This window comes from Benincasa hispida, chromosome 6, assembly GCF_009727055.1.
Source record: "Benincasa hispida cultivar B227 chromosome 6, ASM972705v1, whole genome shotgun sequence".
In the NCBI taxonomy this organism is placed as follows: domain Eukaryota; kingdom Viridiplantae; phylum Streptophyta; class Magnoliopsida; order Cucurbitales; family Cucurbitaceae; genus Benincasa; species Benincasa hispida.
The window spans coordinates 8835569-8862438 of NC_052354.1; the positions used below are offsets into that span (position 1 = coordinate 8835569).

Sequence of the window (26870 nt, forward strand, 5' to 3'; positions counted from 1 at the left end):
GTAAAATAGTAAACATTAATACAAATATTTAACTTCTCAACAATTCCACTCCCTGTTTAGTCCAAAGAAATTAGTGATCTTACAAGTAAAAACATCAATTTCATATTTTATCAACTTCTAACATCGTGGACTCTACAACTAAATAACTCCCCAAACATAATTAAAGAACAAAATCACTCTTTTAAGGGAGCATAAACAAAATTTGTTTATGCATTAACGAGATGCTTTCTTATAGATGGATTAGTGCAAACTATCTTTTATCCTTTGATCCCCCAAGAACAAAAGGCTTCTAAACCTCCTAAAAATTAATCATAACCAATATAGACAAAATTATCCAAAGGATAAGGATAACCTCATCAACAGTTGAGAACAATAAACAAAGCTCCATCTAATCAGAGAAATTCTATTCTACTGTCAATTCCACAAGATAGATCATATAAGATTCAGCAACATAATACAAAAATCTTTAAAACGGGAGTTAAAAAATAACATCCCAACATTGTCATAGTAGATACACAATATCACAAAACAAGATCTCGGGAATTGATTTGTCAACAAAGTGAAGAATGAAAATGTGATGATCCAATTAAGCAAAAGAAGAAACACCTACTCACTATCAACACTAAAATTCTTAAATTCAACTCAAAACACTTCTAAACCAGAGCAGTTCCAAGGTTGTTTCTTTTTTACCCCTTCTTTTTACCTAATCACATCTTAACTCTTGGCAGCTAACTTTTCCTTTGCCTTCTGGATTTTCAATACCTTTTTCACAATCTTCTGCTCTTCTACGAGAAAAGCCCGAATAATCCTGCAATGTGGAAACAGCATTTATGCTCGGATACTTTGGTTACAGTAGGAAAAACCCAAGGAAACCAAAATATCAGGGTTAATTCAATGAAGCACATACCTTTCCCTCACAGCACTTCCTGACAACACACCACCATATGCTCGATTAACGGTTCTACGGTTCCTAGCCAGTCTAGACCTCTTGTATTCAGCAGGCCTCAAGTGGGGAATCTGTTCAAATGAAAGATCAAAACTAAAATAGAATACAGAGAGAAGAATATCACAACCGAGCCAAAATGATACCAATCGTTACAATCTCACGAGTATATGTTCAAGTGACTGAGAGTATACACACAACTTATATTCATGACCTCCAGCAATTAACAAAATAAAAACGCACTCCCACCCATCAGTACGACGCATGTCAGCTTCAAGTAGAATGACTATCCCCAAATGCACATGGCAATTATAAACCCCCGGAAGAATTCAACTTTGTATCAAGATAAACAACGCCTTTATTGATCAAAGATATAAAATCATACACACCCCTTGGATTCTCTTCCCCGTAACAGGACATTTGGGGCCGCTGGCTCTCTTTTTAGTGGTTTGATAGATCAATTTTCCACCTAAAACGCATCATTCAGGAAACCCATTATGCGGATTGATACTAAAATACTACAGAATGGTCAAGAAATGGAAAGGGGAAAAGAGATTATAAGAGCTGGAACTATAGTGAAGAGGGAAGAAAAATACCGGGGGTTTTGACAACGCGGTGCTGATTGGATTTGGTGGCGTAGCTGTGGCGCTTACGGTAAGTAAGTCGCTGCACCATCTTCGATTAAGCTTGAGTTGAGCTCTATGTGTCTCTGAGAAAAATCGCGGCAGTAGGAGCTGCAATTTGGCGGAGGAAGTTGGATATATAAGGTAAGGTTTTAAGCTTTTGAAGCCCTAGATCCAACGGCTGTTGTACGTTTCAAATTGACGATTGAGATTAGGGGTAAAACGGATAATTTAGGTACTCAGCATTGCAGACTCAGGAATCAAGACTTGAAGATAGGGAAGTTCAAAAAATCCGATGACCCGAAAATACCGATCAACCTAACCAAATCCAGTTGGGTTATCAACTCATTTGGATTGGGTTTGATTCAAATAAATGAAAATTTTATGAATTGAGTTGGTTCATGAGTTCACCTAATATAACTCAAACCAACTCAAATTTATTATTAACTTTAAAATATATTTTTTTATTACTTATAACACAATTATTTATACATATATTGATTTTTAATTTTATTTAATTTCAATATTTTTTTTAATAATCTATTCTTCAACAACTCTTAAAAGTAATTTATTTGCACTATAGAAAGAAAATTTTCACTATATATATTGAAATTGAGTTGTTAATCTTAATTCAATATAGAAAAATAATTAAATTAGATTTTTACATATTTATGTTTTGCTTTTTTTTAGAATAAAATTTTAAATAAATGACCCGATTAACCCGAACCAGCTCAACCCAAATATTTCATGGTTCGGTTGGGTTGGGTTCATTTTTTAATAAGGATTATGGGTTGAAAAATTTTACAATCCGAACAATTAGGTTGGGTTTAAAAAATCTTTCAACTCAACCCATGAACACCCCTACTTGAAAATGTTGAATTTATTTCCTTTTCTTTTATTTATATTGAGTTGAAAAAGAGATTACTCCAAAATAAAGAAGAAAAAAATGGGGAAAAGAGAAAACTAAATAGAGGGTTTGGACTTTAGGGTATATAAAATATATATTAAAACACCATTTAGGTTTCTATATTTTGCATAATGTTTGATTTTAATCCTATGCTTTCAAATACTCAATTCTAGCCTATTATTTATATATATATAATTTTAGTTCATATATTTTCAATAAATCTTAAGTTTAGTTCTTTTGAAGTTATTGTTGAAATAATTATAAAAAAATATATAAAAAAAATATGAACATGATAAATTTATGGTAAAAATGCTAATAAATATTTTAAAGAATTAAAAAAAAAAACAACCATAAATTAATAATAGACTAAATTTAAAATTATTGAAAGTATTGAGATTAGCATTAGACATTTGAAAGTACATTTTTAATATTAAACAAGTCTTAGAGTATGTTGAGAGTTGCCCAAGACAATGTCTAGAGTTCATAAGCTGGCCCAAACCCATGAGACTGGAAGGAGGCATAAGGGATAACCAAAATGTATATTAATGGAAAATAATTAAGAATATTTAGGGTCAAGTGCAAGCATACACGGTCAACAAACAATAAAATGGAACTATTCCAAGTATCATTTTCTCAAAGACTATTTATACAATTCATTTTTTCTAAGAAAGAGTTTTTTTAATGTAAATCAAGTGATGACCTATAAAATTAGTTGTTTTTGGGTTGTTTGCCATTAATAAAGACAAACAATAAAAGGAAACAAAAAACTCAAGTCAAGTTCCAATCCATGGATAAACTACATTACACCATGCGGTTGCATTGAAATCGCATCACTATCCTACGAACTAAGAAAAACTTCTATTCAACCTTGTTTTCAAGTATCCAAGCCTAAGTAAATTGTCCTATATTTCTATGGCTAATTAGTTCTTATATAATTTCATATATTTCTTTAGTCCTATGTGTCTTATGTCTAAGGTCACATGACAATCTATGTTTGGGTTTTTTGTCTCATATTCTTTTGCGAGATCCATTTGTATCTTAACTTTCTCAGCATAAGACTCAAATAGCATGTTTTAAGTGATCATAAAGTTAACAAGATGACAATTTCAATAAAAGAAATGGAAAGCGAGAGCAATACAATATGTTGTATTAACTAAGCCTTTTTTTCTTTTAGGGTATCCACAAGACTAAATCCCTTAAGAAAATTAGCCCATAAGTGAATAAGGACAAATAGACTTCATTAAATCAAGTGTAATGAATTACAATGGAACAAAATAATGTAATGACAAAAATTAGATAAGAATAATAGCAAAGTACCAAAAAAGAGAAATCTGGAAAATCAGCAAACAATAAAATTTGAGCAAGCCTACACTATTAGGAAGTCCTCTAAGATTTATTCAACATTTCTCATGGTGAATCTCTCTCTACAACGCAATCTCATGGGTAAAGATGACCGAAGGAAACTTATACTTCATATGAACTCGTTCTTGAAGGAAGTATAGACGAAAATATGGGGTTTTTTTTGCCAAGTCACAGATTCCACTTCTTTTGATGATTCAAATGCTTTATATCGAACGCCGTGGTTGAACTATTGGGATTTGTGTCCTAAATCTCCTGGTAGTCTCGTAGTTTGTAAACACTATGTAAACATATTGTTATTAATAAAATAAGTATTTTTTTTATAAGCATTTACTCAATCCAATAAACTAAGATCCGAGATTAGTTATGTAGCTTAAGTATGTATATAGAGACATACAAGTGGATCATGCCTTAAGTAATAACCTAAATGGTCTGTAGTAGATGGATAAAGGAGGGATACCTTATCTTGGCGATAATACGGATACGACCTACTTTGTAGATTTTACAAGTGTTGTAAAGTGCTACAAATGGTCTGATCCTGACCATTCATGTGGAGACATGCGAGCAGGGTATACTATACAAAGAGTTTGTATAAGACCAGACCACGAAATGATTAGTCTCTTTATATAACGCCATTGATAATTGAGACTTACATTTCACTAGAATGACCATAGGAGATATGACCTTAATTTTGAGTGAGTTGGGAATTTCTGCCTATGAGGATGGTCATTTAATTTGTATGGGTGAGAGTGGCCAGATTGCCAACTCAATAAGCTTACCATTTTAGGGATTCATCTAATTGGGGAGCTAAGAACTCGACTACACAAGATGAAATTCACTCCTTCCCCGAAGCATGGGTAAGTAGATAAATTGCTCCTTTAAGGGCTGATTCCGAGTCTTGAACATAGTAGCCACACCCTCTCTTGGGAAGAAAGAACTCAGTCATAGTGGGATTATGACTTATTGTTCATTGGAGGAATCAGTAGTACTTAAGAAGTTAGATGTAACTACAGGGGCAAAACGGTAAATTGGTCTAACTGTAATTACGAGCGATTTGTGAAGGGTCATCATTGAAAGAAATTGGATTTGTGATTTTCACAAGCAACAGAAGAACGATAATTTCAAATTACAATCATGAATAAACAATGCATTTACAGTCGACTTCAAACAAGCGGTTATACAAATAAAATGCAGAAATTACAGCATGAACAACAAATGCACAAAGGGCAAACTATACGAACAAATGCAGAAGCGTCTTCACGCTTCGTTGCGCATGAACGCTCGAACAATAGCGACCATGAACGCTCGATCTACACGACTGCAAACCGCAACGAACAACCAGACGAACACTTACACTCGTCCTCATACGATCGCCTCGGCACGAGACTCCTCAGCAACAACACGGCCTTAACAGCACCACGAACAACCTCCAAAAATCTCGATGGTGTCGAGTTGAGTCTGATACCACCATAAGGCACCTTGATATTCTCAGTGTGAGAATCTAGAAGGTGGCTCTGTTCAGACTTGGTATGAGGCAGACAAGAAGGAAACACCGATCGCGTACACAACTGGGCAAGTGAGAGATGGCGGAGACCTATCGTATAGGTCGATGCCCAATCGTTTAGATAAAAGCTAAGTGATCGTCTAGAAAATCTATGTTGATCGTTTAGCTCGTTCTGTCGCCTACAGATACTACACGATCATTTACTTAGGGCAAGTGATCGTCTAGCAAAACTATGCTATCGTTTAGTAAATACTGCACGATCGTTTAGCTCGCCACTGCACAATCGTCTAGCTCGTCCAACCGTCGTTTAGTAAATCTGAATTTATTTGACGACTTCGTGAGTTTCTTTTGCGCAGAGAGAAAACTCAAAACCTTTTCAATCGTTTAAAAAAAACATTTTTGAAAATAGGAAAACCATTTTCCTTTTTAGCTCACAATTACCATGATTCAATAACCACCCACTAATTTGGTTATTAAAAGAAAACTAATTAATTATCCAATAATTAATATTATTATAAATATTGATTTTAGGTCTAATTTCCTTTATAACACTTATAAACGGAAACAACCACCACAATGCGAAGCTAACACATGTAAGGCATTCATAATGCTTATAAACAGCCTAAGTGTCATGCTCAATGCATTGTCCATTCATTGCTACTTCTTTTATATAACACTTATACAAAACCGCAATGAAACAAGTAAAACATGCTTCCATTCACCCTTAGACTATAACATTTATAATAAAAGGATGATACATGATAATGCTCACTGCATGCAAAATATAACTCTTATATTTCATGATGCATGCGCATGCTTTCAAGTAATTTCTTCATGCTCGATTATAACAATTATAATATATGATGCATGATTAATTGCACAACCTAAGGTGGATTTTTAACTATATGACAAATACTTTGGCATATAAGTATCATACATCACATGTATAAACAATAAAAGTTGATGAACCGGGTAAAATTGCCTTAAAACACAAAAGAAAAGCTAACTATTACAAAGACAAGAAGTCTCCGGTTCAAATAGGCGAACCAGGTCTTGAACCACTCGAACAAAGCATTGCTTCTCCAACCATCGTATATATAGCACCCTGCGATCATTTACACGATAACATAAACATTTTGCTCTATCGCGTACCCACGCTCCCAAAGTTAAATGATCATTTAGCATTTACTATACGATTGTCTAGAAAAATCAAAACAATCATTTAGTTGTTACTACACGGTCGTGTAACTTTACTAAGTGATGAAGCCTGAAGTACACGATCGCTTAGTGCACTCCGCAAAACGCCTGCCTTCTGCGATTGTCTAAGCGACTACAATGTCGCGAAGCACCATCACCTAATCGATCACTTAGCTAGCGCCTCCGTATCGCATACGCATGATCACATAGGTAGTGATAAGCGGATGAAGCTTGCTAACTACACAATCGTCTAGCGCGTGCCTCTGTACTAAACTATGAGCATCACATGCTCCCACTATGATCGTCTACTTCCAACGCCTACTCGATCGCGCAACCAACGCTACACGATATGGTAAACGATTTACCCCATCGTTAGCATTAGCTAAACGATTGATTAGATAATACTACACAATCGTCTAGAAAAAATATCTAAACGATCGCTTAGTTAAATCCCAATGATCGTTTACCATCCGATCAACGCTTGGTCTTCTTCTTCGTTGAGAACCGCATCGCCATGCACTGAAGCTTCATCACGAACGACTTGATGAACTCAAAAAATTTGAATTACAGACTCGATTGCAATGTTAATTTCGCCCAAAAACATAGGGGCCCTTACAATTAACACTTTGTAATACCGAAAACTTTAACAAAAAGGGAATTTAAACCCAAAAGCTTTAGCAGCGGAAGAATGATAATTCCAAATTATAGTCATGAATAAACAATGCATTTACAGTCGACTTCAAACAAGCGGTTATACAAATAAAATGTAGAAATTACAGCATGAACAACAAATGCACAAAGGGCAAACTATACGAATAAGGTCAGAAGCTTCTCCACGCTCCGTTGCACACGAACGCTCGAACAACAGCGACCACAAACGCTCAATCTACACGACCGTAACACCGCAACGAACACAGCACGAACACTTTGTGCCCGTCCTCAATGATCGCCTCGGCCACAAACTTCTCAGCAACAGCACGACCTCCACAACACCACAAACAACCTCCAGAAAACCTCGACGGTGTCGAGTTGAGTCTGACACCACCAACAAGGCGACCTTGGTATTCTCGGTATGAAAATCCAGAGGGTGAGCTCTGTTCGGACTTGGTATAAGGCAGACGAAAGAGGAAACACCGATCGCGTACACGACTGGGCAAGTGGGAGATGGCGGAGACTTATCGTATAGGTCGATGCCCAATCGTTTGGATAAAGCTAAGCGATCGTCTAGCAAAAGCTATGTGATCGTTTAGCTCGGTCTGTCGCCTACAAACACTACACGATCGTTTACTTAAGGCAAGTGATCGTCTAACAAAACTATGCGATCGTTTAGCTCGCCACTGCACGACCGTTTAGCTCGCCCAGTCGTCGTTTAGTAAATCTGAATTTACTTAACGACTTCGTGAGTTTCTTTTGCGCGGAGAGAAAACTCAAAACCTTTTCAATCGTTTAAGAAAAACATTTTTGAAAATAGGAAAACAATTTTCCTTTTAAACTCACGGTTACCATGATTCAATAACCACCCACTAATTTGGTTATTAAAAGAAAAAGAATTAATTATCTAATAATTAATATTATTATAAATATAAATGATAATCAACGTATCATACTATACTTATAACTTATAGTTTTAATATTTCATCTCACGAAATATATAAACCATAGTTCTTTTTCTATTCCATGGTACTTAATGTAAATCGTATTTACATCAATCCTCCACTAGATATATCTCATACATCAAACCGATTATATCACATATAATCAAAATACCTCTTGTCAATTTGAACATTTCAAATCAACACCAATAATTGATTCTCAACTGAATCCATTAAGCTACCAAGGGGACCTCATGGACCTGTAGCTCGAAGCTCCAACGGTACGTGAATAACTGACTAAACTCTTTAGTCACGGGATCCACCATCCGTTAACTGCCAAACACTTCACTAAAGACCGACAACTAAACTCTCCTTACCACAGATATATTATGTGTTCATCTTAACTAATCAGCAGTGCAACAACCCTTCACAAATCGCTCGTAAGTACAGCTGGGCTAATAACCGTTATGCCCCTGTAGTTACATTTGTCTCCTTAAGTACCACTGATCTCTTTAATGAACATAAGTCATAGTCTTACTATGACTGAGTCTTCTCTTCCAAAGAGAAGTTGTAGCCACTATGTTCAAGCCCCAGAATCAGCTCTTAAGGGAGCAATCTCTCTACTTATCCTTGCTTCGGGAAAGAAGTGAATTCCATATTGTAAATTGAGTTCCTAGCTCCCAGATCAGACAAGTCCCCAAAAAGGTAGGCATGTTGAGTTTGGCAATCTGGCCACTCTCACCTATACTAATCAAAGGACGCCCTCAAAGGCAGGAGATCCCAAAACACTCAAGATTGAGGTCATGTCACCTATGATCGTTTAGGTGAGATGCAAGTCTCTAGTATCAACGACGTTATATACACAGTCTAGTCATCTCGTGGGCCAGGTCTTATACAAACTCTTTGTATAGGACACCCCCGCCTCGCACTTCTCCACACGAATGGTTAGGATCTACTATCTGCAATAGTTTACAACACTTGCAAACCTCTACAAAAGCGGGTTGTATCCGTAGTGTCACCAGGATCAAGTATCCCATCTTAATCCTTATACTACAAACCTATTTAGGTTATCACATATTAATAGCTTAAGTTCCCATAAGATAACCAAGAAGCTTTGTTTATTGGATATGAGTAAATGCCAGAATTAAATAACACTTATTTTATTCATTGAACAATTGTGTATCTTTACAAAACAACGAGACTCTTGGGAAAATTTAGGATATCAATCCCAACAATCGCATTGTTGATTGGTTATATGGACATAGAAATATATCTGTAGTGCGAAGAGTGCAACTGTTGGTCTTTAGTGGAGTGTCCGATAGGTTAACTGATGGTGAATATCATGATTAAAGAGTTTAGTCAGATATTCACATACCGTTGGAGCTTCAAGCTACAAGTCCAAAAGGTCCCTTTGGTAGCTCAATGGGTTCGAGTTGAGAATCAGATTTTGGGTTAGTTTGAAGTATTCAAATTAACAAAAGGAAATTCAATTATATGTGATAATTGATATGATGTATTTGATACATTATCATTGGAGGAATTAATATAAATGTGATTTATATTAAATACCATAAAATAGAAAAAAGAACTATGGTTTATGTATTTCATATGATGAAATATTAAAACTATAGGTTATAAATATAATATGATAAGTTAGTTATTATATTTATTTATAATATATTAATTATGTGATAAGTAATTATTCTTTTTCTTAATAACCGACTTGAGTGGGAGGTTATTTGCAGTTTATGGTAACTGTGAGATGACGTAAGAAAAATGGTTTTTCAAATCAAATGATGGTGATGATTCATTTTGTATCATCTCACATAAAGAAAAACTATCGAGTAAAAGAGTTTTACTAAACGATAGTATCTTACAGCCTAAACGATCAAGTATCGAGTTTACTATACAATTATTACTCATTGCTACACGATCGAGTAACAAGTCTATATGATGGGCTTCTTCTTACTACACGATTGAGTATCAAGTCTATACAATAGACTTCTTTCTTCTCACACTTACTCGATCGTTTACCTCATTCATTCCTCTAACCAAAGTCATACAGAAACCACAACACCTGGATTCTCACACCGAGAATACCAAGGTAACCTTTTGTGGTTGTGTTCAGTTCTGTTTGAGAGTTGAGGTTCATCCAGTTGATCGTTGAGATCAAGTTTTGACCGTTGCGTTTGAGATGTGTTGTTGGACGCGTTGCTGAACGAACAAGGGATACTTAAAGAAAGATTCTTCAAAGGTATTGCATACTCTATCTCTTGTTTGTTCTTAAAAGAAACATGTAATTTACTCGTTATGCATAATATGTTCTTGTTTACTGTAATTGTTTGTGTTCTTTCTCAAGAGAGTTTGGAATGATCTGCTTTCACTCACTGGTTTTCTATTTAGAATTCCTTCATGAACAAGGGTTGAAATCTATGTTCCATGAAACTCTAGTTGAATTCATGGTCAAAGATCGACTTGGGAGCGAAAAAAATAGCAAAATAAGAACGGTATGAAAATTTCATTTTTCTGGGTCTAGGGCACAATACAATCGCATTGTTTGCATGATGCGGTCGCACTAAAGCAACTTTTTCCCTAAATTTGCCTACAACATTACAACATTGCTCAGGTAATCTCAAAATACTCCTCATTCACTTCAAAACGTCATCAAAATTACCCAAATTACTCATAAAAGATGTAATAACTTATCTTGACTAACTTAGGACTTCCTTGGGCTTTAATAATGCATCATATACACACTTTTAAGATGAATTAACCATAATTTAAAGACAAAAACGTGCAAAATATGACATTTATCAATGACGGAATCCACGTTAAAAAAAAAAGAGAAATGTCAATCCATAAAGGTTTAGATTGATCAGTCGAGTTAATGAATATATACCAATCAAAAAAATATTGAGTTAGATATGGACTGACACCCTGTAACCTTGAGTGCCAAAAATGTCCTTAATACCACCGTCGTTAAATGTAATTGTAGACATGAGTCAAAGGACAAACTTATAAATAGTTTTATTTGACATCTTAATGGGGAGAGTAAGTAATTTTCGAAAGAGAGAACCGACCTTACTTCTTTTTGTGATTGATTGAATTAGTCACTCTTTATACTAGTTTAAGCATCAAAGTATAGCAAACTCAGCATAACACCAGTGTAAGGATTACTTACTCAAGTCGGCTCAAAGAATATTAAGATTAGACCAAGGGGAAGTGGACTAGAAGTCAAGGTCATTGGAAACCTATAACAAAAGCTAAGGCGGACGAGTTTTGAGTGCCAACAAGAGTACAACTACCAAAATTATACTTTAACCTAAAATACAATTAAAAATTAGGAGTAAAATACTTTCTTAAACAATTAGGTTACTCCATACCCAATAAAAACAAGGTCAATCGTTAATGAGAGTAAAATGAAAATTATATTTAGAAAGTCGGTCGTCCATGAAAATGACGGATTATATATGACGGCCACAACCACTACCATGCTCTTCGACTTTAAAGATGAGAAATAAAAATAAAGTCAAAACAAAAGTTATATTTTCTTTCATAAAATATCTTTCTTTAGGCTTAAAAATAGATTTTTTCTTTTTAGAAATAAATAATTTCCATGTTCATCAACCTGCCTTCCAAAAATTCTAAAATTCACTAAACGAGAATTTCTGGGAATCAAAAACGAAATTCAACTTTCCATAAATCGTATTGACTAAAAAGGGTTCTCAAAATTTCCGAAAATCTTCAAGATTATGTTTCAAAAACACCATCCATCTAGGTTTCAGAAACATGCTCTGTTTTCTCTTCATAAAACAGAGGAACCAATTTCAAAAGTTATCTCACGGATGAAGCTATTGTCCAATACCCAGTTTTCTTTTCCTGTTAATGAACACTTGTACAACATTTTGGTTGTTCTTTTTAAAGCATTATTGGTCTTGTTCTGTGCTCTGTTCCCACTCCTCCTCGGCTACTTCAGGTACTTCAAAACCTCCAACCACAAACAGCCTCTGTTTGAAGAAAATTGTGATGAAGCTTTACAAGAAAGTTTCAATCATAATGAAATTGAAACGCCCTTTTCAGCTTTAAGCTTTCGGTTTCCAACTTACGAAGAATTTTTGACAAATAGAGAGAATGTTGATTCAGTCAGATCCGATACTTCAAACGAAAGCGATTTTCTTGAAGAACACTGCTCGATTCCTTCCAATCCTGATCCAAATTTCAGTCTTCATCCCAAAGAAGTCTCAGAAAATGTTTCTCCAAATGGTTTGGATTGCACCAATGATGTCAGAATCGAAGACGATAATGGGTTTGACGAATTTGATGACTCTATCGAAGCTAGTAAAATTGAAGACTCTGCTGAAATCGAGTCAGAAGATGATAACTTTATAAAAGCTTTACAAATTCAGATTATGAAAGCCAAAGCCGACGCCAAAGCCAAATCTGTTCTGCCATCAATTCCCGAAGAATCAGAGTACCCAATAACAAATGAAAACGATTTAAAGCCATGGAAGAAAGAAGAAAGCTTCAATCATAGAGACTCAATAAAAGAACTCCACATATTCCACAAGCTATACATAGAAAAGATGCGAAAGTACGACACCTTAAATCACCAAAACACGTACGCAAAAGGTCAGTTCTAGTCGTAACGAAATTCCGTTTCGATAATTGAATGAATCTTGACCCAAGTAGAATTTTACAGAGTTGAGAAGGATGCAATCGAAGGAGTCGGTGGAATCAGTTTTATCGAGAGGGTTTTGTGGGTGTAAGCCAGATAAGAAAACAGGGGAAACCAGAGGAATTGATGAGGAACTGGAGTTGGTGTATGTAATGCAATTATGGGTTTCTTGGGAGTTTATTGTGTGGCAGTACAAGAAAACCTTGGAGATTTATGGCAGAGAAGGTTATGGAGGTTGCATATTCAATGAAGTCGCTGAGAAATTTGAGCATTTTCAAGTGATGATTCAGAGATTTATGGAGAATGAATCGTTTGATGAAGGATCCAGAGTTGAATGTTATGTTAGAAATCGACTTGCTAGGAGAAAGCTTCTGCAAGTCCCTCTCGTCAAACGTGAGTCAAATGGTATTTCCTTTAGCTCTAACCCGAGTTTAATTTTATTTTAATTCATAATCTTCAAAATATAACCTTTTATTCTTGAGATTTTTAATTTTTCACTAAATAATCATTTTAAATCCTTCATCTTCTTAATTGAAATTTTAATATGGTTTAAAAAAATAGTAAAAATTATTTAATTATATTTTTTTATTTTTTAAAATTAATAAATAAATATTAAAAACCATAAAATTTAAGGATTAGATTGAAATGAAACTTTAAACTTATGAATTATAACCTTTCAAAACCTATACACCAAATAAAAACTAAATAGAAAATATAAAGACCAAAAGGTACAAAAAAAAAATATCCATTTATAAAAATGTTGCAATATTACTCAACTCCTCATTAATTTTTTAAAAATATAATTGTAATGTAAATTTGATAGAATAGTAGATAATAATTGGGATATAGAATGATATGATGATGACCTAAAACGAAAAATGATGTCAAAATAAAGCCATATCACACTCGTTTTAGGTCACAATTCATATCCAAAATCCTATAAAAAAAATTTATTGCAAGGTTAGTTTTGAAACATTTACAAAAAAAAAAAAAAAAGAAAAAAGAAAGAAAAAAGAAATGTAAGACTGTAACTTTTGAAATAATACAAATATTTTTTGAAACAAATGACAATACATTATAAAATACACGAGTTTCTCTTCTCATTGTGATTTATTTTTGTTGATTAGATGAAATCCATGTTTATCTAATACATTACATATATATAGTTTGCAACCAAAGGAAGCTAACTATTTGTAAATTTGCCTTTGATGGTAGAAGATGAAGTGAAAAACAATAAGAACAAAGGAGGAACAGAAGAAGATGACAAGGAAAATGCAGTTAAAATCGATAGGCTTATAAAGATACAACAAGAATCCATAAGAATCTTGTGGCAGTTCATTGAAGCAGACAAACTTGTTCATATATCAACTTTAAAGTGTTGTTTAGAAGCAAAACAAGAATGTACAAGTCCTTCACATTCCAAGATTCAAACACAAATTCTTTTACACCTCCAAAAAGTTTGTTTTTTTTCCCATTAAACTTCATAGTTGCATTCAAGTTCTTATCATTCATTAAATTACTTAGATAGAAACATTAATTTTTTTTGTTCTTTTTGCAGAAAGAGAGAAAATTGAGGAAGATAGTAAAGAGAAAAAAGTGCATGTTGAAGAATTGCAAAGAGGATATAGAAGAAGATGACCCAAATGATGATGAACTTTGCTTCTTAACAATGGTGGATTTGAAGTTGGTGTCGAGGATGTTAAATATGAAGAGGATTACAAGAAACCAGCTTAGTTGGTGTCACCATAAATTGAGTTGCATTACTTTTCCAAATGGGAAGATTGAAATACGGCCTTCTTCATTTCTCTTTTCTTCCTCTTAAGTTTTGTTTTGCTTTTGTATTTTTAATATATATAAGCCTAGATTAGCAAGTTTTTGAGTTAATGTCATTTATGTTTGAATTGTAAAAGGAAAGTTAGCTGCTAGAGAAAGTTATTAAAAGCTTCAAAAGGGTAGGTTCTGTTTTTTTGTAACCAAACTTTGTAGGGGCTATATGACATTAGTATTCTTTTTTCTCTGCTTTTTACTTTTTGAGTTTAATCATTTGAGGTAATGTGTATGTTTGATTTCTATTAGAGTTATCCATTTTACCTATGGTCGGGTTCTATGGGAACCCACTTTGAATGGGATAGAAGATTCTTGATTGCAAGTAGAATAGAAGAGGGAGCGAGGAACATTTTTCTCTACGAGCAACATGGGGACGAGGCTTATATTCCTTGACTGTAGTCTAGTCATCGCTCACTCCCTCTTAATTTCTATCTTTCTAAACCTCTTTGTTCTATGTTTTATCCCCGTTCATAAAGGTTAATTTAGTTTAATTTAAGTTTTTAGTCCTAGAAACTTTGAAGCATTAAACCTATCGTCTATCCAGTTTTCTACATATAGCTCTTTACATTAGATAGATCATTTTAGTGCTTTTTCAATAGATGATTTTTGTGACCAATGTGACTTTTTAAATAGTATTACAGCTCATTAGAGGTTTTTATGACCATTTGGATAGATGATTTTATGACAAATAAATTTTGTATTGATTTGGATAGAATTTGAATTTGTCAAATTAGAATATTATTGTATTTATTATTAAATTTTATAATGTTTTATTTAAATGAAAATTATATTGAAAATGCTCCCTTTAAAAAATTAGAAAATAAGGAAGTGTTTAAAAAAAAAAAAACAAAAAACAAAAAGGGATGTCAAGAATGGGATTCGAACCCATGCCCTTTCGGACCAGTACCTGAAACTGGCGCCTTAGACCAACTCGGCCATCTTGACATAGCACGATACCCAAAATGTTTGTATATTTAATTAATTGTTTACGAATACAAAAAAACTTTAGGCACTTAGTTGGGTTAGTTTGTGTTAGGTGCAAATTTACAAAATTAGAAGGAACCAATTTTTTTAGTTGGAGAATCTCATATTAGAAAATTTGGTGCTGGAAATCTCATTTATGTATTCCAACCTTGTATTTTGGGTTTTGACCTCAAGAGGGCACCCATGTTTTTGGAGGAAGTGAGGAGATAGACCAATGTAGGTTAGATGGACATCCACACGTGCCGCAATCGGTCGGATGAAGCCCATTGATTAATTTTAAAACGTCTATAAAAGGCGAGACTTTCAGCAGTTCGTAATACACATAATTCATTTTCTAAATTCTCTCTTCATTTTCCTCGGTAATGGTACATTTCCGATGTTTTCATTTGGCTGTTTTATCCTAGGGACGACGTGGAAATCTTCAGACCTGCTTGCAAATTTGGACAGAGCCGCAAAACGTCTTAAAGAGAGCGAGCTCCATAGCTCAGCCTTAACGAGTTTCTATTTTGTAGATTTTGTTCTTCGCCTAATCGTTGTGCCTTGGCGATTTACTATTCGTCGTTCTGAGGGTCCTGCCGTTTCCAACCGTTTGAAGTTACTTTTTATTAACCTTGATAAAATAATAATAATAAGTTTCGTTTTAAAAAAATCTAATGCAAATATGTTTTTCAAAATTTATAAAAGGAAAATGAATAGATATTTTCATAAAAGAAAAAAAGGTTAACAACAATAAACTAGCGGTAAATATTAATTTTAAGATTTATTAAAAGTATACAGACCACAATAAAACAAGTTTCAAGATACATGAATAAAATGGTCAACATGACCATAATAAATTAGTTTAGTGTTTGTACTATAAACCTAGCATAGATTCTTCAATTTAAACTCTTAAAAAAGTATTTTCTTAACTATTGAAAAATTATAATTAAAATTTTCAATAAATAGAATTATTAGTTTTGCACGTAATATATGAGTGAACTTCCATTTTTTTAAGATATCCATTACTTTTAAAAAAATATTAGACATAAAATTACAAATTAGTAGACTAATCGAAATTCTTTACCTACATGAGAGTTACGACTTAAGGACTTAAGTTGAATTTTTTAAAATGTGTAACTCTACATACACAACTCTAAATAGAGAAGTGGTTAAATCACTAGTGAGTCCATAATTATATGGAGACTTTAACACTTCTCCTCACTTGTAGCTTGAAAATTTGTTGAAAACTCATAAGATCTTCTACTTTGATACAATCTTAAATCATCAATTAGTCAAAAAGGATAAACTTATGAATTTTAATAAATTTAATTATATCAATACTTTAAAAAAAAATGCGAAGAAAGATATGTAAATTTAAAAAACTTAGAACCAAAATCGGAATTGCCATGGAGAGAGGTAAATTAGCTTGAAATCATAACGTCAACAGAGTTTGTAAAAAGACTACATATTGGCCTAAATGCTTGTTGCTTGTATAGATTTGGAATGAAATAAATTTAGATGATGCTTTTGTGTTAACATAAGGTACCAATCTTCAATTCCAATGGTAGAACACTTCCAAATATCCTTTTTCACCATGTACTATGCTGAATACTCTCTCTGGTCTAAACTTATCTCAACCATTATTGTCAGTAAAACTATAATCCCCCAACTCAGAGATTAATCCTTTTTTTTTTTTTTTTTTTTAATTAGCGAAAAGAGAATTGGTTGATCTTTGATGGTTGGTTATGGACCATGTAAGCTTGACAGTTCCATAGAGCTTCCATGGACGAAGAGGATATATAAACTATATACGCAGTGTATCTCAAAAACCCTCTTCTCAGAAAGAGCCTTCCATTACTGAGTGGAGCTGTTGCCAAACCTAGTGCCCATTTGCTCTCTAATCTCTTCTCTTTCAATTGGGTTGTTGGGTAACACTTCCAGTTATCGCCTCTCTCAGTTTTCCTATCTCATTGTCTCTGATTTTGCTGCATCTGTTGAGATTTCATCTTCAGGTTAGTAATTTGTCTTAATGGGGGCATTTAAAATTACCTCTTTGCTTCTTTATTAATTCAATGGAGATTTGTGAGTGAGGAACCATTTGGAAATTGTGAAATTAGTCTTCCTATGCTACCTTGGATGATTTTATTATCCGTTTGGTCTTGAAATTTGCTTTATTTACTTCTAAATTTATTGCTTAGAAATGCAAGTTCTGGCATGTAATACTCCGCAACTGCGAATGGTGGCAAAATCTGGTGTTTCGACTTCGACCCATTTCTTGGGAAGGAGAGAACTGTGCTTTGATAGTGTGTCTTCTGTATGCTCTTCTTCCCAGCCCTCTACTTCAAATCCCAGCATTTCCGAATTCATTTCCATTAGAAGGTTGTTTTTCTCTCCTTTTTACTCTGTGCTACTGCATCGTCTGATCAAAATCTTTGTTCATCTTTTACACATTGATTTTCATTTAGGTGTTTTACTTCTGAGTTTTGTTGTTGGTTGTTGGTTTTGGACTTTGTGTGAAGCTCTGTAATTAGTTTAGTTGATTATTCAGGAGTGCTGATGATGACTCTGGGGATCTTGCTTCTGTAGTGAGCAGAAAATTTCTCTTCACAACTCGTCGGCGGACGTTATTTGCTAGTTTGTTTCTGAGTTTGTGGCCTTATCCTTCTAGGTACTTGACTACTTGTCTCACTATTTCAGCTTTATGCTCTACTTAGTGAACTTGGATTTAGTTCTTCTAGACTGGCCTCAACTTGTCATGTAATCTTCTGTCACGGATGAAATATCCTTGATCGCAACGGTGACATTGTTCATTTTTTGTATGTGAAAATGAAATGTTGGGTTAAATAGCAAACTTGTTAAATTTCGAAACTGAAAGCATGTACAAATCTTCCCTCTCAACTTGAAATGTGCAAATTTCTGATCTGGGGGTTCTAAGAAGCATAATTGTTAATTTACTACACCAAGTGGCTTTTATGGCTTTGTTTAGCGGCTTATACTTTGTTACACTTATGAGAAAATAACTTATTTATAACCAAGTTGTGTAGTGTATTTACAGCTCAAGCTTTGGGCGATCCATCTGTAACCATAGATGAAGTAACTCCCACTATTTCACCTTCTGGAACCCTTTTCCCTACAGAGGTTCTTTCTTCTCACTAGATACTTATATTTGCTTTCTTTCCACTTGATTTGTTTTGGAACTTTATTGCACTGTTGTTATTTATCATGGTGTGTGAATGAGAAATATGTGATTGACAGGAAAGAATTGTCGAATTGTTTGAGAAAAATACATACTCCGTTGTCAACATTTTCGACGTGACTTTGCGTCCTCAACTCAACGTAACTGGTATGGTTGAGGTAATTGGCAATAAAACTATGTTTAATGTTGTTTTAGCAACTATGACACATTACGAATTTGCATGTCCCAAGCCGTTTGTTATGGCTCCTTTTTTGATAGTCTTCATAATTACCATGCCCATTCGTAGATTCCTGAAGGAAATGGGTCCGGAGTAGTGTGGGATGATCAAGGACATATAGTAACAAATTATCATGGTGAGTGCTTTTAACGACCTAGTGAAATGGTCTCCACATACAACTAGAAACAACAATACATTGAATGACTTCATAAAAGATCATCTGAAATTTGCAATGTAGTTTTACCAAAATATGACATTTCTAATGCCAAGCCTAGTATTCACCTAATAAACCTTAGACTGTCATTTCAAAAAGAAGTGCAAAATTCCCTCATAACTTTTCTTTTTTATTACTAAACAGTAATTGCAAGTACCCTTGCAAGAAATCCGAGCGCTGGGCAGGTTGTTGCACGAGTTAATATTCTAGCATCTGATGGGTGAGGACACTTGAAGTTAGACCAATATACTACTGTGATAAACAACACGTATCTGTTTCCTCAAATTTCTAAATCTTTGAATAGGATACAAAAGAATTTTGAAGGCAAGCTTGTTGGTGCAGACCGCACGAAGGATCTTGCTGTTCTGAAGGTAAGGCTTTTCAACTTTAAATTTTCTCCAAGAATTTCCACTTTTGGATGAGTATTGTATCTCTATTCAAGTTTGGATTGAGTACTTTTCTTTTAAAGGAATTAAACGAATTTTTAATGCTGACACCGGTTTATTTGGATTTTAGATTTATTAGCTCTAACGTCAACAATCGATGCATACGTTTAGGTTTATTAGTTCAAGCATTTATGATTTATTTGATAACATGGGCATGCCAATAAGAGGAGTAGCTCATCTATCTTATAAAGAGGGTGAGACCCCTTAATTTTTTTAGTCTGAAATCTTCCATATGCTTTCTCAAAATGGTGCCTCTTTAGGTTTATGATTTTTAAATCAGATCTCTATTTATTTTTTTGACCAAGGGCCTATTTGGGCTTGATGGCTCTAATACCATATATCATAAAATCAATTGGCAATGAAAGGACTATCTTGGGTGTGAGACCCCTTTATTTTTTTAAGGTGAGATCCTTAACATGCTCCCTCAAGATGGTGCATCGTTGGGTCATTTTTAGATTGGATTCCAACTTTTTTGGGACCGAATGGCCCCCATTGTTTTTCAAGTCTAACTAAAAATGAGATAATCTCTGTCTCCTTGCAGGTGGATGCCTCAAACGATTTATTGAGGCCAATCAAGGTGGGGAAGTCATCTTCTCTTAAAGTGGGACAACAGTGCTTGGCAATTGGAAATCCATTTGGTTTTGATCATACTCTCACAGTTGGAGTCATTAGTGGACTAAATCGCGACATTTTTAGTCAGACTGGTGTCACCATCGGGGGTGGAATTCAAACAGACGCAGCTATCAATCCTGGGAATAGGTTAGTCTAAGATTCATCCTAAAATGAATTCCCCCACATTCATTCTTTCTTTAGGAAAATCTTGTCTTCCGTATTATTCCTTTCTTTAATTGTTGAATGTGTTACTTACCACTATATGTATTTAATTTTGACATTAAGGAGCTCAAGTTTTCCTGTATCTTTGACAGTGGAGGTCCTCTACTTGATTCGAAAGGAAACTTAGTTGGCATCAATACTGCTATTTTTACTCAAACAGGTACTTCTCCTGCCAAGTATCAGTTCACCATCAATGCTTAATTCAATATTTATAACACTCAGTTGCATCCTGGCTGCAACAACTGGGTAGCTGTTGCGATTTTCACATTTACCTCGTCCTACTCTTCAACGATGCCATTTGGAATGTGATTAACATTACTCTGTACTATTATGGTTGCAGGAACATCAGCTGGTGTCGGTTTTGCAATCCCATCTTCAACTGTAATCAAGATTGTACCTCAGTTGATCCAATTTGGTAGAGTAAGTGATCTTGCTTTCTAGTGAATTAAGGTGTAAGATTAAGGTGAAGTTAGAGTTTAGTCCTTAAACTTTTCATGTTTGTATCTAGTAAGTTCATGGACTTTAAAATGGACTTTAAAATGAACTTTAAAAAGTATCTTATAGGTCTCTAAGCTTATAATTTTAAAATTGAAGTTTTTATCTAATAGGACATTCAACTTTTAATTTTTTGTTCCATAGGTTTGTGAATTATAAAAAATATCGAATAGGTCAATAACCTATTAGATGCAAAATTGGAAGCTGGAGCCTTATTAGACATAGAATTAAATATTTATGAACTTATTAGACACTTTTTTAAAAAATTAAGGGACCAATTAGATACAATATTGAAAGTTTTCGAATAAGTTGAAAGACTTATTTGATACAAACTTAAAAGTTCAAGAACTAAACTTGTATTTTTAACTTAATGGTTAATTTGGTTGCTATACAAGATTATAAGATGTGTGTATTTGTTTCTGAAGCCAGCCTATATTTTTAGTTAGTTATGTTAGCTTGCTTCTTTTAACAGTCAGATTCTACCTTTACTTTATACGGTGTAAACCATTATAAACCATTACAAAGGCTCTAAACCATTCATGATCAAGATTCTGGGTTTTCATACAGGTCGTGCGGGCTGGCATAAATGTAGATTTTGCTCCTGACCTAATCGCAAATCAACTCAACGTTCGTGATGGAGCTCTAATTCTGCAGGTAGACTCTCCCCAGACTAATTTCATCTTCTTCATTATTATTCTTTACCTTCTAACATGTATCAAGTAATTCTCTTTAAGATTATTTATAGCCTTTTTATTTTTGGCTTCTACTCCTTAGGTTCATGCAAATAGTCCTGCAGCCGAAGCCGGACTTTTGCCCACCACCAGAGGTTTTGCAGGTAATATAGTACTTGGGGATATCATTGCTGCCATCGATAATAAGCCGGTATGCCCCTTCTTTTCTTTCCCAAAAAATGTTGTATTTCCAGCCGCTGCATTAAACAGGGAGAACATTTCTGTATAAGGGCATGAACAATGAAATGTCCCTCCATAATATTTAAGAAAGTTGCCATTGTTTCTTAAAGATATACGGTTTTCACATCTGTTTACAGGTAAAGAATAAAGCAGAATTGTACAAGTTATTGGATGAGTACAACGCAGGAGACAAAGTTATTTTGAAGATAAAGAGAGGAGGGCAAACTTTGGACCTGCCATTGATATTAGAAGAAAGTCGGTAGAAAATTCTTCAATAACACGATAACTCTTTTGACATTCTACTCAGATCAAATGAAGAAGAAGATTAAACGGAGCAATGGAAGCAAAGCAAAGCTTGAGGTAAAATGAGTGATCTTTTGTCATAAAACCAAAGCTTTCCATGAAAATTGCTGAGTTGCTGTGAGATAATTTGAATTGTTTTGTCTGAGTTGCATATTTTATATTATAACAGCAAGCCTGAAATGTGGTGAGTTCTCATGGGGGTGGATTCAACTTTTGAACGTGATGCCTTGATGGTAAGGGAGAGATGGAAGAATCAAATTTGAACGTGATGCCTTGATGGTAAGGGAGAGATGGAAGAATCAAATATTAGCTTTTGTTAGAATTGATGTAAATGTTTATGTAAAGATTAACTGTCACTGATTAATCCGATTCCCATGATGGATTCAATTCAAGAGTCGATATGTGCTTCTGTAATCTTGCTTAACTACTTCATCTGCCCTGTTTTTGCTCTTTATCTGCTCTGTTTGTTGTTCTGGAATTATTACATGAATATCATTTGTAAAGTGCTCAAGTAACAAATTTTTTTAATCTTTTGTTACTTTAACATTGAAATATGAATACAAAAAAGTTGGGTTTAATCAGTGTGTAAACTTTTTTTGGGTAAACTGATTTATGAGGTATCTTTATAAGTAGTTTCCGTTGATGAATCGAACCGATGTAAATTTCTTGTTTGGTTTTATACTTTAAATGCATTTTTCTTAGTATTATAATTGTTTTTGAATGATTAAAAATATGTTTTAAATTAGCGAGTGATTATTCTCACACGTTACAACATAGTTATCCTATAATAAACTTAAACAAAATAACCTCTTACGTATGATATTTGGCGTATCTCTTAGATGCCAAATTTGTTTAGGCCATCAATTTTTGAATTTACAAAAATTAAAGTTGGCTTAATCAAAGATGAAGGTGGATGACTTCCAAAGATGATCCACCAACAAAAATGGATTTCAATCAGTGATGTACTAAAGTGAATGTTAAATCTTCCTCCTAATTTTATTTGTTTACGTGAAAGAATGTCAATACCATCATATGATGATGTTTACAAACTAAAGTGATCTAACCCGGATATTTTTCACAATTATTCCTTTTTTTTAAGAAAAGAAATAAATTTTCTTGATGAATAAAATAACAATGTAAGCAGTTCGATTTTTTTTCATAATTTATCCATTTTTCTTAAGAAAAATAAATAAATTTCATTGATAAATAAAATAAATAAATAAGAACTCCGAACATCTAAAGATGAATTACAAAAAGCCTTTCCTATTTGAAATCAAGGAAGAAGAAAAACTATAATAATACTTTGCACAAATATATATCCCATAAATTTAAGCTTGTCCAACTTTGGACTCGTTGAGGTGCGGCCCTGCCCTAGAGCTTTCTGGTACTCCATGTCATTTGTAACAAATAATGTGTGAGTGTGACAATAAGAAAAAGTAATGGGAAGTGGCATTCTGCTGATATCATCTACGTATGATTTTATCACTTCGTCCCTGAGATGCATCCCACGTAGCTGGGCCTATCAAGGAACTCGATCCTCGATTTTCCATCACTTGATCCTCGATTACTCATCACATGATCCTTGATGCACGGTCACTCAATACCCGGATGCATGGTAACTCAATACGTGTGCAATTAAAATGTGTATACTCGATTATAGCCACGTCATACTCGATACTCGATTAACGTATACTCGATCATTTTGAATTTTTTGAATTCTTAACCTATTTGAAGTCCATTATTTTACCACTTCAACTCGTATCTCAGACTATTCTATCTCATCTTTTGATTTTATATCCCTCAACGACTGCACCTCTACACTCGAAACTCTCTCGATTCTCTCTACATCAGGTAACATTATTCTCTTTGTTTATATATTGGCATTATTCGTCTCTTTGTTTGTTATATTTTGTCATCATGCACTTGCATGTTCCTCGATACTTGACCAATACGATTTTCATTTCAGTTTTCATATCTTGCATGTTTGGCTAGAGCTCGATTTTTTTTTCATTTTTGTTTTCATATTTCTGGTATTTCGAATCGTCTAGAGTTTAAGATTTAAGTAGGATAAGTCATGAAGGTGGAAAATCAAACCGAATGCTCGATAACCGACCATTTAGTCACATGTAATGTAGCAAGTAAGGGTCACTCTGTAGCATATATCCTGTATCGGGTATTGAGCAATCACGTATCGTGTATCGTATATCGAGTATCGAGTATCGCGCATCAAGTATCATACACTGAGTATCGAGTATTAAACAAAATGCTTAATTTCTCGTGTTCTTTGTTATTCAGTGCAGTATGACTAGACAATTCAAGATTCCTCCTTAGGATCAATTTTTAGGCCAAGCGACCAGCCTATCCTCTCACATTGGGATGACTAACAAGATTGTGAAAGAGAAACTTACTCCCACTCAGCTTGCCTCTTCAAGAAGATAGTATTTGGGCGATTCGTGGACATGAATATTATCTTTAGCAGTTCATTAATCCACTGCATTCTATTGAAGAAGGTTGTAGATGATAGGAATAATTCAATGACCTTTGATTTGAATGGTACGATTGTTACATTCTCCAAAATCAAAGAATTGGTTAAGGTTCGTGAGCGGAATGGGGATCATACCCAAATCCCAATTTTATAGAATCATTATGCAACAAAAGAAAAAAAAATTAGAGCGTGCTAAATGGAAATTGAGAAAAGAGAGATAAGGAGGACTCACCCTTGAAAATTCGATCTTCACGTATGATTCCTTCTCCAAAATGGCCACGAACTCGAAATCCTAATTGCCACCACCACAAAAGCTTCCCCTGTATTCTCTAGGATGAGAATCCAAGGAGTTGTGGACTTTTGGTATTTTGGAAGAGAATGAGTGGGATTAAGAGAAGGAAAGGGTGAGAACTTGAGAATTTTTTCTGGATTTCTTCTATCAGTTTTTCACAGAGTTCTCTGTAAAAACTCAAACATGGAAGAAATAGAAAAATCAACATATATGCTCACCACTCACACACGCACGTTGTACAGAGAAAAGGGGCGAGGACTCTCAAGATAATTTTTCAAAAAATTTAAAATAAATAAAAAAATATATTTTGATAAAACATTAATATATATTTATATGATAAACACTATATCATATAATATATATTAAACTATATGATACGTCAAATATAACATATAACCTATAGTTTAATATCGTACCAAATACAATATAATCTATAGTTTAATTCTCTCATTAATGCATGTCATTTATACTAAATTTAATTATATGAATCCAATTCACATAATTAATGCTTGAATCATATTCAAATATTTATTTTCTTTCAGATAAACTTTATATTATAACGTATCAAATACATTATAGTAATTATATCATATATAATTAAATTAAAATAAAATATATCACATACAATTAATTTCCTCAATTAATTTGAACAATTCAAATTAATCCAAAATTGATTCTCATTTAATCCCTGTTGAGCTACAAAGGGGACCTCATGGACATGTAGCTTGAAGTTTCAATGGTACTTAAATAATTAATTAAACTCCTTTAATTATATTATTCAACATCCATTAACTGTCGGACATTCACTAAAGACCGATAATTACACTCTTCGCAGTACAAATATATTTTTGTGTCCATTGTGTTGGGATTGGTGTCCTAATTCTCTTAGAGTCTCGTAGTTTGTAATATATACACATTGTTCTGAATAAAATAAGAGTTATTTCATTCTGGCATTTACTCATATCCAATAAACAAAGCTCCATGGTTATCATATGTAAACTTAAGCATGTATATGAGATATACAAGTGGATCACACCTTAAGTGATAACCTAAATAGGTCTGTAGTATAAGGATTAAGGTGGGATACCTGATCCTGGTGACACTACGGATACGGCTTGCTTTGTAGAGGTTTGCAAGTGTTGTGAACTACTACAGATGGTAGATCCTGACCATTCATGTAGAGACATGCGAGTGGGGGTGTCCTATACAAAGAGTTTGTATAAGACCGGACCACGAGATGATTCGTCTCTGTATATAACGCCGTTGATACTAGAGACTTACATCTCACCTAAATGACCATAGGTGACATGACCTTAATCCTGAGTGTTTTGGGAACTCCTGCCTTTGAGGGAGGTCATTTAGTTAGTATGGGTGAGAATGACTAGATTGCCAACTCAACATGTTTACCTTTTTGGGGACTTGTCTGATTTGGGAGCTAGAAACTCAGTTGCACAAGATGGAATTCACTCCTTCCCCGGAGCAAGGTAAGTAGATAGATTACTCTTTTAAGGGATGATTCCGGGGCTTAAACATAGTGGCCACAACTTCTCTTTAGAAGAGAGGACTCGGTTATAGTAAGACTATGATTTATGTTCATTAGAGGGACCAGTGGTACTTAAGAAGTTAGATGTAACTACAGGGACATAACGATTATTGGCCGAGCTATAATTACAAGCGATCTGTGAAGGATTATTGAACTGTTGATTGGTTCAGATGGACATATAGTAAGGAGAGTTCAGTTGTCAATCTTTAGTGGAGTGTTTGGCAGTTAACGGATGGTGAATCCCGTGACTAAAGAGTTTAGACAGTTATTCACGTACCGTTGGAGCGTCGAGCTACAGGTCCATAAGGTCCCCTTGGTAGCTTAATGAATGAGTTGAGGATCAG

General features: G+C 34.2%; 3 protein-coding genes and 1 non-coding gene across 5 annotated transcripts; 2 read left to right on the forward strand and 2 right to left on the reverse strand.

The window, feature by feature from the left end:
• Window positions 1–392: 392 nt before the first annotated feature.
• LOC120079475 (60S ribosomal protein L34) lies at window positions 393–1700 on the reverse strand. Its single transcript, XM_039033675.1, has 4 exons — window positions 1540–1700; window positions 1333–1412; window positions 908–1017; window positions 393–808 (listed from the first exon to the last, which is right to left on the reverse strand). The coding sequence occupies exons 1-4, from the start codon at window positions 1616–1618 to the stop codon at window positions 715–717; spliced, it is 363 nt and encodes a 120-aa protein (XP_038889603.1). The 5' UTR covers window positions 1619–1700; the 3' UTR covers window positions 393–714.
• Window positions 1701–11777: 10077 nt separating this feature from the next.
• LOC120079052 lies at window positions 11778–14784 on the forward strand. Of its 2 annotated transcripts, XM_039033240.1 has the most exons (4): window positions 11778–12754; window positions 12825–13205; window positions 14016–14257; window positions 14359–14784. In XM_039033240.1, exons 1-4 carry the CDS (start codon window positions 11878–11880, stop codon window positions 14620–14622), a joined length of 1764 nt encoding a protein of 587 aa, XP_038889168.1. In that variant the 5' UTR covers window positions 11778–11877; the 3' UTR covers window positions 14623–14784. The 2 variants fall into 2 exon arrangements, with proteins under 2 accessions (XP_038889168.1, XP_038889169.1); XM_039033241.1 differs by lacking the exon at window positions 14016–14257 and having other exon boundaries at window positions 14359–14483.
• A 707-nt stretch (window positions 14785–15491) lies between these two features.
• Window positions 15492–15572, reverse strand: TRNAL-CAG. Its single transcript has one exon. It is a non-coding gene; the product is annotated as a tRNA-Leu (tRNA).
• A 1727-nt stretch (window positions 15573–17299) lies between these two features.
• On the forward strand, window positions 17300–22717 carry LOC120079053 (protease Do-like 8, chloroplastic). The gene is made up of 15 exons (XM_039033242.1): window positions 17300–17602; window positions 17789–17969; window positions 18139–18258; window positions 18635–18728; window positions 18846–18944; window positions 19073–19139; window positions 19362–19437; window positions 19522–19588; window positions 20205–20422; window positions 20590–20657; window positions 20838–20917; window positions 21560–21646; window positions 21767–21874; window positions 22041–22263; window positions 22376–22717. The coding sequence occupies exons 2-14, from the start codon at window positions 17791–17793 to the stop codon at window positions 22164–22166; spliced, it is 1389 nt and encodes a 462-aa protein (XP_038889170.1). The 5' UTR covers window positions 17300–17602; window positions 17789–17790; the 3' UTR covers window positions 22167–22263; window positions 22376–22717.
• The last annotated feature ends 4153 nt before the right edge of the window (window positions 22718–26870 follow it).